The sequence below is a fragment of the Otolemur garnettii genome, unplaced genomic scaffold, assembly GCF_000181295.1.
Source record: "Otolemur garnettii isolate 467f Iridium unplaced genomic scaffold, OtoGar3 scaffold00008, whole genome shotgun sequence".
In the NCBI taxonomy this organism is placed as follows: domain Eukaryota; kingdom Metazoa; phylum Chordata; class Mammalia; order Primates; family Galagidae; genus Otolemur; species Otolemur garnettii.
In genome coordinates this window covers 29,586,979-29,604,440 of record NW_003852403.1, presented here as the reverse complement: position 1 = coordinate 29,604,440, position 17,462 = coordinate 29,586,979, and the positions used below count along the sequence as shown (strand labels likewise).

The following is a 17,462-nucleotide window of genomic DNA, read 5'->3' as shown; positions in this document are numbered from 1 at the left end:
ATTCATTAAAATTAAGCAAAACTTAAAATTAGGTTTTCATTTAGGTTCATGGCCAGTGACAACCATATTGGACAGTGTAGCTACAGAATGTTTCCATCAGCAAGGAAAGTTCCATCGGACAGCATTGTTTTTGTTTGTTTTTTGGTTTTTCTTTTTTTTTTTGAGTCTCACTCAAGAGTCTCACTTTGTCCCCCTCAGTAGGGTGCTGTGGCGTCACAGCTCACAACAACCTCAAACTCTTGGACTTAAGTGATTCTCTTGCCTCAGCCTCCCAAGGAGCTAGGACTATAGGCATCCACCACAACACCACCACCACGCCTGACTATTTTGTTTTATAGATGAGTTCTCCCTCTGGCTCAGGCTGGTCTGGAACTCCTGAGCTCAGGCAGTTCACCTGCCTCAGCTTCCCAGAGTGTTAGGATTACAGGCATGAGCCACCACGCCTGGCAGACAGCACTGTTAAAGAGTGAGAAATGGCTAAAGAGTCAGGATTAAACAAACAAACAACAAAAAAAACAAGCAACAGAACTCAAGCCATATTAAAAAAATATACAAACACATATATCCACATAAATATTTAGAGGAATACTATGGTAGTTCACAGAATCAAAGAAAACCTTTAGGAATTAGCATTGCTCTGGGGATCTCAGAGCTTCAAATTTAGGAACTCAACAAGACTTTTCTGTGTGTGTCTCTCGGGCTTCATCTCTCCCTCTGATAATGGGCTTTATCCATGATGTCAGCAAGCATGGTACAAGGACTTCAGAGTCATTTCTGGTTCTTTAACACAGATGCTATCCAGCTTCTTCCCCCCCTCCCCTTAAATTCCTGGGAGGATTCTGGCTGGCTTGATATAGATTTTCTGTTCACTCTTCATACCAATTACTCTGGCTAAAGAGGTAGAGTATTCTGATTCCATTAGCCTGGACCATTTCTCACTCACATAAATGGTGTAAGTACCACAGAAAACAAAGACAGTGATGTGCGGAGTGGAGAAGTGTTAGTATCAACACCGCCACTGGCAGAAACAGGAGTGGGTCGGCTGCCCCTAATTGCGTTTTCATTAATAGTGTTCCATCAGACCGAAAGAAAACGCTCCCAAATCGCCTGTGGGGTCGCCTTCATGATTTTTATAGTCATTTAGTAACATCATTATTTTTCCTTGTCAGCAGTTATATAAAACAATTCTCAACCTATGTTAATAAAATATGTTACCCTAGTGATCTAGCAAATACTAAAGAAAACATTCCTTTTCTTCCATACACTGAATTTTATCTGCAAACTTAAAAAGAGTTCTCGAATTCAATACCCATGCATGGGAATTAAATTATAACCTGCAAACTCATTTATACTTTGTTCTCCATTCTACAGTTCGTGTAGCTATATCTTTGAAATACGACCTATGAGAATAAATAATATAACAATGGATGTGCTAAGCAGACAAGAGCCAAATGGATATTTAACTTACATCTTCTATGTCCTTGTCCAGAGCTACTATTCTTAGAGGAGTGGTCAGATTTAGACTGTCAGAAATGGTTGCTCCCACAGGGGCAGATTCCAGGATATAGCCTTGGTAACTGGACTTTGTGAAGTACGGACTCTGGTTGTTTTCATCCAGTATTTCAATGTGCAGACTGGCAAAGGCAGGGAGAGGATGGCCATTGTCCTGTTCAGCCTAAAAATAATTTAAAGAAAAGATTTAAAAAGTACATATATGCTATCTTTATGGAGTATCACTTTTCGTGCTTACACCGGGATTTTCTTTTTACCTATAAACATCACAGAAAGAAGGCAGCTTTAAAGGGGTCATTAGAAAACATAAGTGAAGAAATTTAAGTCCAGAGAACCTTAATCAATTGTATCTGCTCTTGTTTTCAAACCCAATATATATTTTTAAAATTTCTACAATAAAATGCTATAATTGTTATTTCATGCAGTAAAAAGAGATAACTGTGCTTAACTATGTTTAAGTCAGAAAATTAAAAAGTGAATACATTGGAATGAATTACCAATAAAATGTTTAAATAAAAGACAGAGAAAAAGATTTACAATTTATCATCCTAGTAATGTACTATACTTGTTTTTGTCTCTTCTATGTCTTTTCATGCCGTATAATGATTGCATCCTTGATATGGTCTGTTTTTATGCTCCCAAAATGTGTGTGATAAAATCTTAACCACCCAAAGGGTACTGACGGTATTATGAGAAATGGCCTTTGGAAGGTGATAAGGTCATGAGGTAAGAGGTTAGTGCCTTTATAAAGGAGGCTCTAGAGCCATCCTCGGCCCCTCTTTGATAGGTAGGGCTTGTAAGTCCTCACAGACACTAAATTTGCCAGCACCTTGGCATTTTCAGCCTCGAGAACTTCGAGAAATAGATGTTACTTATAAGTCACTCAGTTTATGGTATTTTGTTATAGCAGCCCGCACACACGAATGTAATCCCAAATAATTATTAGTTATGTATAAAATTAGTGGATTAGTGGATTATGGCTATATTTATTGCCCACTGAAAGCCCCCAAAGCATCTTAAAAAGTACAGAGATAATTTCATTGTAATATTTTTAGTTGCTGTGAAATTTCAAGTATTATTTAACCATAAATGTAATTCAACTAAATTGACATTTATGTCTTATGTACAATCTTTTGTGTGTTTTTTCTCCTCTTAAATTAAAGAAATTGATGAAAAACTATTTCTAATTAATCTTCTTAGGAAATCTTCACATGGTCATGCTGTGGATGGGGAAACAAAAACGCTAGACTTTCTTTTCTAAGAAAAAGTATTTGATATTCTAAAAATTTTTAAAGTTTAATTTGGCTGGAAATGGTGGCTGATACCTGTAATCCTAGAACTTCGGGAGGCTAAAGTGGGAAGATGACTTGAGGCCAGAATCAAGAGCAGCATGAGCAACAGAGCAAGATCTCATCTCTAACAAAAAAAGTTAAAAAATTAGCCAGGTGTGGTGGCTCATGCCTGTATTCCCAGCTACTCAGGAGGCTGAGCCAAGAGGATTGCTTTAGCCTAAGAGTTTGAGGTTGCAGTGAACTGTGATGATGTCAATGTACTCTAGCTTGGGCAACAAAGTGACAGACGGAGACCCTATTAAAAAAAAAAAAAACAGAAGAGTTTATTTTAAGAAATATTTTGTTGAAATAGATTTCCAAATTTCCTCCAACTTTAGGAGAAAACATTAATATAATTCAATAGTGTATATATTTACTAAAATAGTTTCAAATCTGTTATTATTTTGTTAGTATATTTTTTCTATTTTTAGAATAGTTGTATTTAGAAAATAATTCAAAACGAAAGTAAAATATTTGTTATTAAACTCAAGAATGTGTTTGTAAATGAAATAGTGACATTTTACTATGAAAGTGTGTAAGTAGTTCAGATAAATATCTTGACTTGTTCAATATTGAGACAAGAACTTGGTATTCCATCAATAGAACTGCAGTTCCCAACCTCTAGGTTGCAGACCAGGGTGATGCATGTCCATGGCCTGTTAGGAGCTGGGCTCAGAGCACCGCCTGTCACCCGCCCCTCCCTGCCCCTCTGGTCTATGAACAAATTGCCTTCCATGAAACAGTAGGAGGTGAGCGGTGGGTCATCCAAGGAAGCTGCTGCTTCATCAGTATTTACAAACACAGCCGCTCCCTGTCACCTGCTTCATCACCCATACTCTGCCTACTGTCACATCTCCACCCTCATCCCTGCTCACAGGAAAACTGTCTTCTATGAAACCAGCCCCTGGTGCCAAAAAGATCAGAGACCACTACTCCAGGAGATAATTTTTCACTTTTTTTCTAATTAAAGTTTAACATTCCATCAATTAAGAAGGTAGGCAACATTCTGTTTCTACTAAGGTTTCAGAAGTACTGTCTTAAAAAAGACTTTAGCCCGCACTGTAGCAGTGCTGAGTAGATTCCCAGGCAGGAGGGACTTGTGTTTTTGGCCAACTGGGTTTAAAGATTAAAGTGCGTCCATCTGAGTATTCTCAGCATCTAGCAGTGCAGCTGGAAACTAAGAAACTACAGTAGACGTGTGTTCATTGAGCCAAAAGAAAAAAGAAATGTACTGGGTACATTGTATCAAGAAATATCATAATACATTTTCTCTTCATTGTATTATTTATATTGATGATATGTTGAAATATCACTTATGCCAGTTATGAATTTGAAATTATGGCAATTAAATAAACCTGGAGTAAAATAATTTTAGACAATGCATTGATTTTAAAAACTACTTATATTTGATTTTAAATATTTTGATCTTTCCGTTTAAAGATGGTTAGAGTGCCTTAGTAATATTATATAGGAAATTTTCACTTGCTAGACAAATGTCGAAGTGATCCATGGCACAAAAATGCCTCTGAGCCACTGCTCTGCACTGAGGAGGATGATACTGGCATAATGTCTGGCCCTGTCTGGAATTATGCATTCTCTACATGTAACCAGATGTGCTGCTAGCACCATCAGCATGGATGAGATTGCTCTGTATCCAGCGGTTGTGATTAATTTGTGCCGAACCTTAGATGTTCTTTTAGGAGTTCCCTCTGTGACATACATCAGGCTTTCCGGAGACAGCTGACCAGAGCAAAGGTGAGGTCTATAACGAGAAAACATCGCTTTTGCCCTGTTTGAAACTAATTGGTCCAAGCGGGGTTCTAACCCAATGAGCTTGAAAGGATTTAAGCAGGGATTCTCTGCCTGCCTTCTGCAGGCTTTGAGCAGTTCATACATTGAAATCATTCTAAAAAGGCCTTTGCCTCTTTCTCTCTTTTTCATTCTTTCATATCTGAATATTCTAATACAAAACCATGTCATATTTAGGACATATTCTATGAAGTCACACCTATTATAATTTGTCTCCCCAGTGAACATAACACAAAGACAAAATGTATAGGTTGTGAGGACAGACGAAGAAAAATCTCATAATAATAAAAGAAGCTTGTATTTTACATTCAGATCCTATGTCATTAGTTTTTACTGCCATCTGTTAAGCAAGTAAGAACATGTGACATTTGCATGATGAAAACAAAGGGAGGGAATGAACAGAGAAATAAAACTCAGATTAGATCTGGGAAAGTAACCTAGGCCTTATCTTCCTCAAAAATACTGGATAAAACCTCTGCCTGTTATTATCTTAATGTTAGTTTATTGTTAACAACCAATATTTTGGGGTTGCTACTATATATTTGGTTCTATTTGAGGTATTTCAGATTACTAACCAGGTATCTGTCCTCAAATCTTTATGCCATTTTGTCTTTCTAGATGTGAAAACATACATTTTGTACCGATGGAAATAAGATGAGGATGATGAAGGAGCAGGCCAAGTGAGACAACGTGTCATTTTGAAAAATCCCTCAATGACTTAAGATAATTTTATTTATAGTCACAAAGTCAATGACTATGAACTAAACATTATATTCAATGCTGAGTTTTGTCTGAAGAGATCTGGGCATGAATCCCATTTTCAGTAGTGGAACCAACGTAAAATTAAAGCCCCAAACAAAGAAATATATGTTGAAAAACATATTATTTAGTTACTTTGGAAGGCAAAATATTGAAATAAAAAAATCCCTTCCTTTTCAATATGAAAATATTGATAATTTCTCAGCTCCTTGCAGCAGAGGACAGAGAATTCAGGATCACACTTATCCTGCTAGGTGGTGGCAAGCAATTTAACAAATTCCAAGATATTTAATATAAAACGTTTTAAATAGATATTATAATTTTTTTTAAAGTGGGAAAGCTTATCAAGACACATAAAAAATTCTAGGAAAGAAGAAAAAATTCCTTTGTATTCCTAAAAAGTCAAAAATAATTTACTGTGCATCTATAGTGCTTGCTTTTTAGATCTTCGTTGTTAACTTTTGTCTCTCAGTCATCCCTCCGCTTTTCCTTAAATCCACTTCAGTCAGGCTTTTCAACCCACCACTCAAATCCACTTGCCCTTAAAAAACCACTAATGAGGGTGGCATCTGTGGCTCAAAGGAGTAGGTGCCGACCCCATATGCTGCAGGTGGCGGGTTCAAATCCAGCCCCAGACAAAAACTGGAAAAAAAAAAAAAACACTAATGATTTTTACACTGATAAAATCCACTTATTTAATTTATTTTTCAGTCCTTATCTTACTTGACGAGTCTTCAATGTTAATAACACTCTCACGCTCGCTTTCACAACATTCCCTTGGTTTTCTTACTCTTTTCTATCCACTTTTCCTCATTTTCCTTGGCTGGTTTCTCCTTTTCTTCCCAACTTCGTAAGCGTGGAGTGGCCCAGGAGTCAGATCTTAGTCATCTTCTCCTTATGTTCATTTCCTTGTTGATCTCCTCTAATTACATGGCTTTAAAGATGCCAGCACACTCTCTTTAGGACAGTATCACAGGAATGGGAAAGCAAGTAGCCAATGCACTCAGTACTAACGTGAAACCAGTAGATGAATAAACACATGCCCAGAGAAGAGAAAAACTCAAGCTGGGGAAGGGAGGAGGAGAGAGCAGGGGAGAGAGGAGGAGGGGAAGGATTGGTGTGTTCTCACTTCACAGGCACAATGTACAGGGACATGGCACACCTCCTGGGTGAGGGGCACAACTACAGCAGGGACTTTACCTAACAAGCACAAACAATGCAACCTAATCATTGGTAACCTCATACTAATCTGAAATAAAATATATAAAATAGATAAATCGAATTAAACGTTGTCTCAACACTAACAACAACAAAAAGCCAGAACTTTAGGACTACTAATTTATATCTTCCTCCTGGAAGATTGTGAATTCCACAATCTATATCCCACTTTGTACTTAATAACTCGGCTTAGGTATTAATGAACATTAGCTGTGCAAAAATGAAATTTTGATTCCCTATCACAAACCTATCCATCTTTTCCACTCTGACGGAAGTTGCATACGTGCAGGTGTTTAAGTCAGGAAATTTGTGGTCAGCTCTACCCCTTGCATCTACTCACACCCACATCTAGAGTAGGAAAACATTTTATTAACTATATCTTTAAAATATACACGGGATCTAAGTCTTTCATAAATGCTTTGCTGCCCTCCTGATGTAACACACTCCCATCCATCTGCTGCTTGGCTTTTTTAAATTTCTCATTCAGCTTCTACCATTGGCAACCCAATAGCCCATTCTCACACATGCAAGCCCAGTGGTTTTGTTAAATAATAGACTTCCCTTCTGAAGTCCTGAAGTGATTTCCAGTGTATCTTAGGCCTATACAACCTATCTCTTATAGTTTTTGTCATAAACTCTAAACATGCTCTGGCCATGTTATTATTCTGCATTCTGCCAGAAAGCAGGTATATTCCTGTCTTAGAAACTTTGCAGTGGCTGGTCCCTCTACTTCAACTGCTGTTCTCATCCAGCAGCAGTTCTCAACCTGTGGTTCGCAATGCACAGGAACTGTACTAAAGGGCCGCGGAATTAAGAAGGTTGAGAACCACTGTCGTAGAGGGTCACATGGATCATATATTTTTCTCCACATGGCCCATTTTGACAAGCGTTTTAAAATTATATTCCCTTAACTGGAATTCCTAATACACTCTGCTCTTTGTATAGTTTTCATCTATTTATAATATTTGTCATTTTTTTGATTGTATTGACTTTTAAAGCTTCTAACCAAACCTAACATACAGTTGATCAACAATAAATATTAAATAAATGAATGCACTTTTGGTAAGAAAATCACATTACTGCCCAAATAAACAATGCTCTGGTGCTGTGGTTCTCAACCTTCTTAATACCATGACCCTTTAATACAGTTCCTCATGTTGTGGTGATCCCCAACCATAAAATTATTTATATTGCTACTTCATAACTATAATTTTGCTACTCTTACAGGGGATGCCTAAGACCATTTGGCATATCAGATATTTACATTACAATTCACGACAGTAGCAAAATTTGTTATGAAGTAGCAACGAAAATAATTTTATGGTTGGGGATCACCACAACATGAAGAACTGTATTAAAGGGTCGCAGCATTAGGAAGGTTGAGAATCACTGCTCCAGTGGAAAGGAAGCTTAGACAGGTGTTTGTCTCCCAGTCTTTAGCCAACCAATTTCACGGATCTTGACAAGTCCCTTAATCCCCTGAGTCATTGCAAGTGACAGTTTGTAAGACATATTATTAACCGTGTGACAACTATATAACATAATATGTGGTATAGTCAAGATACTTACAAAAATGCCTCACACACACCCCAAAAAAACCCTTTCTCAATAACTGTTAGTTGTATTACTTCAGTTTAAATATAGTGTGTAGAAAAATTCTCTCTTCAGTTCAGAGTTATAGAAAAAGTGAAAACTAATCTATACTTTTTGTTGCTACCTTTTCACTTGATAATACAAAGTTAATAGATTCTATTTGCCAAGTATCTTCCACGTCAGTCAACTGAGATTAAAAAAAAATCATCTTATATCTATGTAGTGAATTATGTTTTTATATGTATTACTTAAAAATTAAAAGTATATGTTAAATTCACGAACATTAAAGTGAAATTACATTTAAATGTATAATATTTCCTATATTCATAATATTTAATAACAAAACAGAATCTCCTGACATGGATAGAAAATCCTCTTGCTGCATGCTGTTATAATTCTAGCCTTTTATTTATAATTAGAGTCTAACATAAGTTTTACTCGTCTTTTAAATTCCAGGAAGCTAAATGTTGAGTATTTGTTTCATTCACTACCAAATGTTTAACCAATCTCTGGCACATGGAAGAAGCTTAACAACATATTTGGTGTGAATTTTGTGTATTTTCAATTTTAATAAGCTTTGTATTAAGTATTTCCTACAAATTAGATGAATGTGCAGTGATTTTCATTATTATTTGATAGATATCTATGGAGTCTATTTTTTTTTTCAGTTAAGGGGACATATAAAGTAGAAAATAATTTGAATGTATAATTAGAACACATTAGATTATAGAATGTCGCTATTCATGCATTTTAAGGGTTTTTGATGCCTTCAACATTGTTCTCTACGGGTAATTGATACTGATGTACAACCTTGCCAGTTGTAAGAGATGAGCCCCACTCACATGTGTAATCAACCCAAGTGCCTATCAATTCATGAGTGGATTAACAAAAATGTGGTATATGTATACCATGGAATACTACTTAGCCATGAAAAGGAAGAATTTACTCATTTTGCAACAATTTGCTGGACATCATTTTCATAAGTGAAGTATCTCAAGACTGAAAAGAAAAACATCAAATGGGCTCTAATAATATGGAACTAAATGATGTGCACACATGGGCATAGAAAGAAGTGAAAATTGTTGGAAATCAAGAAGGGGGAGAGGGCAGAATGGGGCAGTTTAATAAAGGCTGCCCTAGGAAGTGGCTTAGAAAACCAGCGTTATGAAGACACTTAAGCATTATGGATCCTCCCTCTCAAAATGCATGTATTCATTAAAGGCAGACTCCCAAACTGGACTCAGCCCTTTGTGCTTTTCCACTCGTGTTTCTCAAACACTATGGTCGCCCTGCGTCTTGTCAGCTGCCTGAAAAACATCTGAGATCACTGTTATAAGCAGATTCTTAGGGTTGAATCAGATATTTGATATTTATTTCATGCATTTGCTTATTTATTACCTTAATTATTATTTAGTAAGATTTTAATAAAGGTTTCAAATGATTTAATACATATTTTGTTCTCATAATTTGGTGTCCTGAAAATCACATGGGAACTTGGATCTGGTGGAGAGAACCCCGAAGTCCTCCTGTCAAAAACAAGCACCTTACATGAAGCTGTTATGGACAATCCAGAGTCCTTTGGGATGAGGGGCGTCAGGCAGGCATTTTTGGCTTCTTCCACACAGGTACTAGACAGCAGTTATACCAACATAAAAGTAGCTTAGGCCAACTCTGCTCTAGCCTCTTATGCAAGCGATTATCATTTCTTTTCTTTTTGAGTGAAGTCTCAAATTTCACTTTGGACTTGAATGTTAGAAATAGATTGGGGGAAACACATTTATGTAGGTGAATTCTCTATAGGAACCTGTGCCTTCCTAAAACTCTTGGGTCAAAAGCTCTAGTAACTCATAAAATGTTAATGGTTCCTTTTATCCTGTGTACATACATATAATATATAAATAATTTGGAAAGTCTTCCAGAGAAATGGCTATAGCAAGCCTCTGCTCCCTGGGTCAATGACCACATTAATACTACCAACTTATTATTAAAAATAAGAATATTTCATTGCTTTTAGGCCTTTCTTATACAATTAACATCCTTGAAAACCACAGGAGCTTCCTCTATTTAAAATTTAATACTCAAAAAATTGAACAATGTATAAAGAATTGACTATAAGCCTATCTGTGACTGTCACTAAAAATCTTTGAAAACTTACAGAACTATACAATAATTTATCTGATAAAATATAAAGCATTATGTTATATGCTGTACAGTGAATTGTGTGTAAGGACATAAAATACAGGAACTTCCTGAGTTCTGAACAAAATAGGTCCTGCAGGTTTGTTCTTAAATTGAATTTGTATATAAGTTGGAGCAGGTGCATTTGCCTATTGCTTGTTAATAGCCTCATTCATAAGTATAAGTCATCTGTCAGTCAAAGGTTTTGAACTTGGGAACTGCCTATATATCAAATGCCTACTTCTTGTTTGGATATAAATAAATACTTTATGATAAAAGGAAAAGATATCTTTACTAAATAGAAAATAGGTAGCACACTCAAAAAAGCCTTAAAATTTGTCAACAAAATAATATTGACACACTTCTCACCTAGGGAATATTTTTCATGAAACAAAGGATATTTTATCTTTACTTGTGTGTCTATTCTATTTATAATTTATTACAATGAAATCATGGATCTTCAAAGCTCTTGCATACCTTTCAATAATAAAAATCTTTTTTTGCTTATACTTTGAAATATAAAGTGACACTAGAATGACTAAAGCAATTTTGAATGCTTTACAAAAAAAATAACTCAGTCACTCTGGGGAGGACCCCAGCTTCAGAAAGCTCTCACTTATCTCAGATATGTCAAACTAGCTGGCTGTTGTTTTGAACATGGAGATCATCTTCGGTATAAACAACAGGAGCTGTCAAAGACAAAATCACGGTGGTGATGACAACGTAATAACCTTTTCTGGAACTCTTCTAACTCATGTTTTGTTCCTCTTATTTTGTGCTTCCCAGTGAGCAAAACCACCTTGCCCCACACTGGGTTCAGATCTCGTTCCAAGTTTTCTCTCAACCAGGAGAACAACTCTATTGAAGTGCCTTCTGTGACTTAGCTGACTAGAATAATCCATCCTGCAACACTTGCATTAAAAAATCATCAACATCCAAAAACACTGAGCTTTAAATGGGTTGGTACTTTTTGAGAGCCGGGATGGTAGTGAGGGTGAGAGGTCGATGTTTCCCCTACACATCAGGGTGTGTTCTTGAGAAAAACCAGAGCAAATTAACCTGTTTAGCCTAAAGTTTTCCCAATATGCTCTTGTCTTCTATACTTCAATGCAACCAAGAAGAGTGTGAGGAAACACTCCTTGGGAACAGTCACGTGAGAAGACTGAAGAAGCTAATGTGTGTGAAGGTTTGAGGAATGGGGAGACGGCAAGAGTGGCTCAGAAAGCAGCTTTGCTTTGAACATTTTATAATGTTTAGACTTGTTGTTGGACTCTTACAATGAATGACCTTCGAAGACAAGAAGGCTTTGCCAAAAATCAAGAAGGAATAAATTGCCTTTCTTCTTCTAAGCAGTATAAGGTCACCTTGCGGGAAGGAAAGAGGCCAAGTAAAACCTCACTTTGGTGTATCTGCTCTCAGCTTGCACACTTGGACAGCCTCTCGGTTCACCTGCCACATTCCATATCTCTCCTAATTAACCCCACCAGATGAATAATGGGGTGAAACAAGAGGACACCATGATTTCTTTCCTTCTACTAATTTTAATCATTGGCCTAATAATTAATTTAGTCTAGTACTTAGAATTGTTGAAACATACTAGTAGTAAATTAAAAGACAGTGATCTTGTTGAAGAAACAAAAATAATGCCTTAAGTGGCCATATAGTAAATTAAAAAAAAAAAAGTAGAATACAAAATTAAAATAAAAGATGATCCAAGGAAGGATTGCTATTTTAGCATTCATAATAAACAATGCTTGGAATTTCTGAGCAATGATTTTCTTTAAAATGAATAAGGATGTTCACTTTTCCTTACCTTAGAGATCTTGTTAACAGAGTAACCTAAGTGAAGAATGTGTACTAAGATGTGATGAGCAGTGGACTTCATACTTGTGTCCTCCTCAGCTCCTAAGTTGAAGTGTTAACCCACAAATGGTGATTGCATTAGGAGGTGGGCATCCTTGTCAGGTGATTAGGTTATGAGAATGGAGCCCTGATGAATGGCATTAGTGTCTTTGTAAAAGCTACCCCAGAGAGGTAGTCTCATCCATCCCACCAAGTGAGGATAAAAGGAGAATTTGGCCATCTGCAACCCTGAAAAGGGACCTCAGCAGAACTCAACCATCCTGGCACCTGATCCTGGACTTCCAGTATCCAGAACAGTCCCCCAGTCTATAGTACTTTGTTACAATAGACTGAACTAACTGACCGGGATACATGTGTGTGTTTCATTATTTCAAAAGAATTCCTTAAGAATAGGAGTAGGAAGGCATAGAGTACTTGCAGAGGTAGGAAGGCATGTCATTCATGGTATTTGTCTTGCTTTCTGTGGCAATAGCTGTCCTGAATTTGTTTTCCTTATCCCCACCCTGGATCACTGATGGTGGCCTGTTCAGTCTCTCCTTAAGGGAGTGTTCAATGTTCATGCCTTTTTTCTATCCTCTTTTTGTCTCTTTTTAAAATAAATTGATGTTGTCCACATACAGGAAAAAAGAAGAGTAACTTATCTTCATCATCTAGTTAAGAGATGTAATGAATTTATTAGCTCCTTCATTTTCATGGGCGGTTCCGTCCTTTCTATTTTAAGAAGTGATGACTGATGATCCGTGACTTGCTACTCTGCCAAACTCTGACACCTGTGATCTTTCAGCTTGACAAAGTCTCTGCTGGAAATTCATGGAGGGGGCAAATTGTAAATTGGCTTGAAGGCAATATGCAGCCGCATGATCTATTTTTCTGTTGTTGTTGTTGTAGTAATATTCTATTGGCAATGTGGGAAGATGGATAAGACACAAGGAAAAGAAGCTTATGTCTGAAAGATTGTGTGTGTGAGATGATGGGCTATGAGCACACAGACTAGGGAACTGCAGTAGGTGTGGAGACCTGGCGGGGGATGTTCAAGAGAAATTCCAGACATATCTGACTGGGATTTCATAAGTGACAAGATGAGACATATGGGAGCAGAGACCTATGAGAAACTAAAAGCACTTGTTGGAGTGGTTGGTCAAGTGCAATATGATTAATTGAAGGAGAGTATCAAAAGGAGAAGGCTTGAAATTTTAAAAAGAATGTGTATAGTCTCCTACATCATCTATGTAATAGAATTGCACAACACCAGGAGTAGTTCCAATTATCCACCCAATAATTGGGACTATGGATGTAGACATCGGAAGGTAAATATTTGTAAAATCATAATGTCCACAGTTGTGATTTCCTTCAGGCAGAGATTCTATACATTTCTATCTCCTCGACATCAAATGAAATGCCAGGCACCTAAAAGGATTCAGTAAATGGAAAATGAGCAGACGTCACATGCTTTAAAAAACACGGAGTCCAGCTTTTCTACTGAATTTCTATGAAGAAAGGTGTAATTGATACCATTATTCACGTAGTGGCCAAACATTTTCTGAGGTTTCAGCATTAAAGTTTTATGTGGGCTTAAGGGTTATAGTAGCTGTTCTCTTGGGCCTCAATCATTTCCCAGACGCTATTTTCCTATAATTCTCAAATGTCTGAAGTCAGGCGCTGTGCCAGGAGCACGGGCACATTGGCACTAACAGTTAAGCTCACCAGTTTTAATTCTCTGGCTCATTTTCTATGCAATATATATATATATATATATATATTTTTTTTTTTTTCCCTTAGAAAAAACATTTATTCAAATGAGTTGTAAATAGTTTTACCTGTGCCTTAACATAGGTCTAACATTTTTCTAAGGGTGGAATATTTGAGAATTTAATTGAATTCTTTTTTTTTTCTGAGTAGAAACATAAGATACAATTATATCAAATTGTATGACACTTTCAAATGTATGTCTTTAAATGAAGTAGGGATGTAAGTACCCATATTCAGCAGTGGAGACAATTCTTACAGCAAATGTTTATTGAGACCCTTCTATGTGTTATATCGAGGTAGGGTAAGGGGCACAAGATAAAATGTAAAGAAATATGACAATTTGCCTCCTATAAAGGTCAGGAGAAAATGAGCACGGAGATTCATTGTACAGGAATCAAGGCCAGTAGAGGAGCAGACAGGCTGAGTGGGATGGGAGTGGGGGGCAGTTCTGCCTTTCCAGAGCAAGCGTCTTAGTTGAAAACTGAAGCATCAGTTTGAATTAGACGGCTGACAAGAAATAGGAGGAATGATTCAGGAAGAGGGCCAGCATCTATAAATGCCTGGACGTCGGCAAGAGGGTATGGCTGGAACAGAGTGGGCAAAGTAAGTGGAGGAAGCTCAGGGTTAATATACTCACAACTCGAGATTAAAAAGCAGCTAAAGGCCAGCCTGATAGACAGAGGGACCATAATCCAATGCTGCTTGTCTTATCCATTGTTATCATTGATGTTAGTTGTTAAAAGGAGTTAGAGTTTTAAAAAGCAATTACTCCTTGAGGAAATGAGATACAGTGAATTATGACTAATGTACCTATTCAATCAGTTGAAAATTAAAGGCTAGTAGCTTAGTACTTGATGTCTGAAGTATACATATATCAACTCTTAACACTTTCAAAAGTACTGTACTAATAAGGAAAGAGAATTCTCTAGGAATTGCACTACACATGAACGCATGCACTATCATTTAGTATCTCAAATGTGCCTTCATATTTTTACATTACAGGTGATTGTTGCTTAAGAAGAGTAATGATCAAATAACTTATCCAAACTGGGGCAGTCTGATGAGCAAATGAGAGATTGCAAATCATTATATAAAGATGAAGGGGCGTAAACATGAACTGTCTTTAGTAAACCAAATGTAGGACTCTTGTGCATTGCTTTTGAAAGGATGTTGAAATGATTACCAGCCTTTAAAATTCAGAACAGTGTTTTGAAATGGAACATCCCTTTTCAATTGGTCATGTTTTGATCTTTTGTGCTTTAGAGTTTGAAACATACTCCATGTTGTCTACCTGGTTTTACCTTTACCTTTTAGTTTGCCCATGTGCTGAATAAATCTTTGACAGAAATAGAAAACTATGAAGATGATAATTCTTCAATTTCTGTCACTCACTAGCTGTTAAATAGCTGGTGTTAAATAGCATTTTAAAGCAGAATTTTTCAAAGTATAGGGAAACCTGTTTTATTTTATTTTATTATTCTCAGCTTCTGAAACAGAAATTGGGATCAAGTCCAACAAAAACTTGTACGGCCAATGAAAAAATGAAACATTCTTAAAATAAAAAGGGAGGAAGTTGAAAGACTTAACTACAGAGGAGACCTGCCAGATTGTAGTATTTCAGTGGTCTCTGAACAATGCTACAATCCTCAGCTATTATTCAAGCAGGAGGCACATTATTATTCTTACTGATTGATACCTTTGCTTATTATCCCCTTGACTGCACACAAAACACAGTACTTTGAATCTAATAATGTCTGTAAAAATTTCCATTAATAACAAGAAAAGTGTTATTAAAACAAAAAAAAATTATCTGTGGCCTGCTCTAATTGATTTTTTTTTTCTATAATCGTGGACTGAGTTACTCTGTAGTTAGGTACACTGGGACAGCTGACTTTGATGGTAAAGTAATGATTTCTAGTTTCAAATGTGGCAGTTTGAAAACAGGGCTTTGCAAATTTCTTTACTCCCACAGAGAGCAGCACCGCCAGACTCCAGGTAGATCCACAATGCACAATCAATACACCTCTTGCAGTTTTAGATAGTCCTATGATAATTAAAATGAAATACTAAATACAAGAAGATGAATCTCATGCAAGCCCATTTAAATACAAGCATAAAAAGCAATGTTTCTTTGTGGAATGGCTCTACACCCTTACTGAATGAACCAAGGAAACGGCGGTCAGCCATCAGCTGTCTCTGTGGTCTGGCTCCATAGCTCATTTCCCTGTTAACTGCCTGCAGCCTGCTGTATCATCCCTTGAAGCTTCTACTTGTGCACTTCCTTATGTTCAAACATATTTCCCACTTTTATTCATTGGCCAAATTCTTTTGATCCAATAACATTTGACTTGGGGCATTCACCAGAGAATCCTCTCTCTGAGTCTCCAGATTAATTTAAATATCCCAATTCGAAGCTTTGTTAGCAATTTTTAGGTGTTTTCCTATTGCATTTGATGTGTTATATTTTATTTGTTTGCTTCTATCACTCTCCTGGGCAACAAGTTTTTCAAGGACAGAGGACAACTAAATGAACATAGGTTACGGCGTGTATACTGTAACTTGTGTTAAGAACATATCTCCCAATTTGAGCTCACATTAAATGAGTGTGTAAATCATACTGTTTGCAGGTGGACTGACAGATACGGAAACCAGATCATGATTTCCAGCAACTGCCTATTTGCAAAGTGAGAGGGGCATGGCTTTAGTTTAGAGAAAACTAAATTTGAATCTCATTCGGTCCCTTATTAATTCCAAGTCATATAACGCCAAACTAATAATTGACCTTGTCTGAACTTTAATTTCCACATTTTGTATAAATAAGCCAACTCCTAAGGTTGTAGCAATAATTCAATAAAAAGATACACGAAGCCCCAGGTATATTTTACACGATCAGAAGTTACTTTCTTTTCCTTTAATACCTTTGAATATTTTGATATTGAGAAAAATACCACGGGGCTGCATGTCTGGCTATATTTTCTGGTGTGCTTAAATATGAGAATGTATGTGCTGCCTACTGAAGTTACGCTGTATCTCTGCTTTTGTCTTTTAGTAATGCCCTTCTCTCAGTCCCCACCTCTAGCTGGCAAATGCCTACTTTTCCCGCTCTGTCCAGCCTAAAACTCATCTTTTCAATGAAGTCCATCAGAACGAATTGGAAGTATCCTTTTCATTATTTCCCTGAAATATGTTGACTATTATGAAGCCAAAATTATACTATAAAATAACTGCTTTGAAAATTTTCAGGTCTAAAATCATCTTTTGACACAAAGGAAATAATGAGACATATTTTGAAATGATCTCTGGATAAGCAAGACCTTTCAGTTTTATGTTAGAAAAGGTAATGGAATTTAAACAAATAATACCTTATCACAAGAAAACTGAATTAGGCACATGTTAGATATATTAATTGGTTATGATTCTGTTGTTAGAAACTAATTTCTTTCAATAGGA

The 17,462-nt window shown here is 36.6% G+C and overlaps 1 protein-coding gene across 16 annotated transcripts in view; it reads right to left on the bottom strand.

The window, feature by feature from the left end:
- PCDH15 (protocadherin related 15) overlaps window positions 1-17,462 on the bottom strand; it is a 691,874-nt gene that overhangs the window by 321,317 nt on the left and 353,095 nt on the right. For all 16 annotated transcript variants that reach the window (XM_003783651.1, XM_003783650.1, XM_023509543.1 and 13 more), the window contains one exon: window positions 1,469-1,675. In XM_003783651.1, the coding sequence (XP_003783699.1) occupies window positions 1,469-1,675 (207 nt within the window). The remainder of the gene's footprint in view (window positions 1-1,468; window positions 1,676-17,462) is intronic.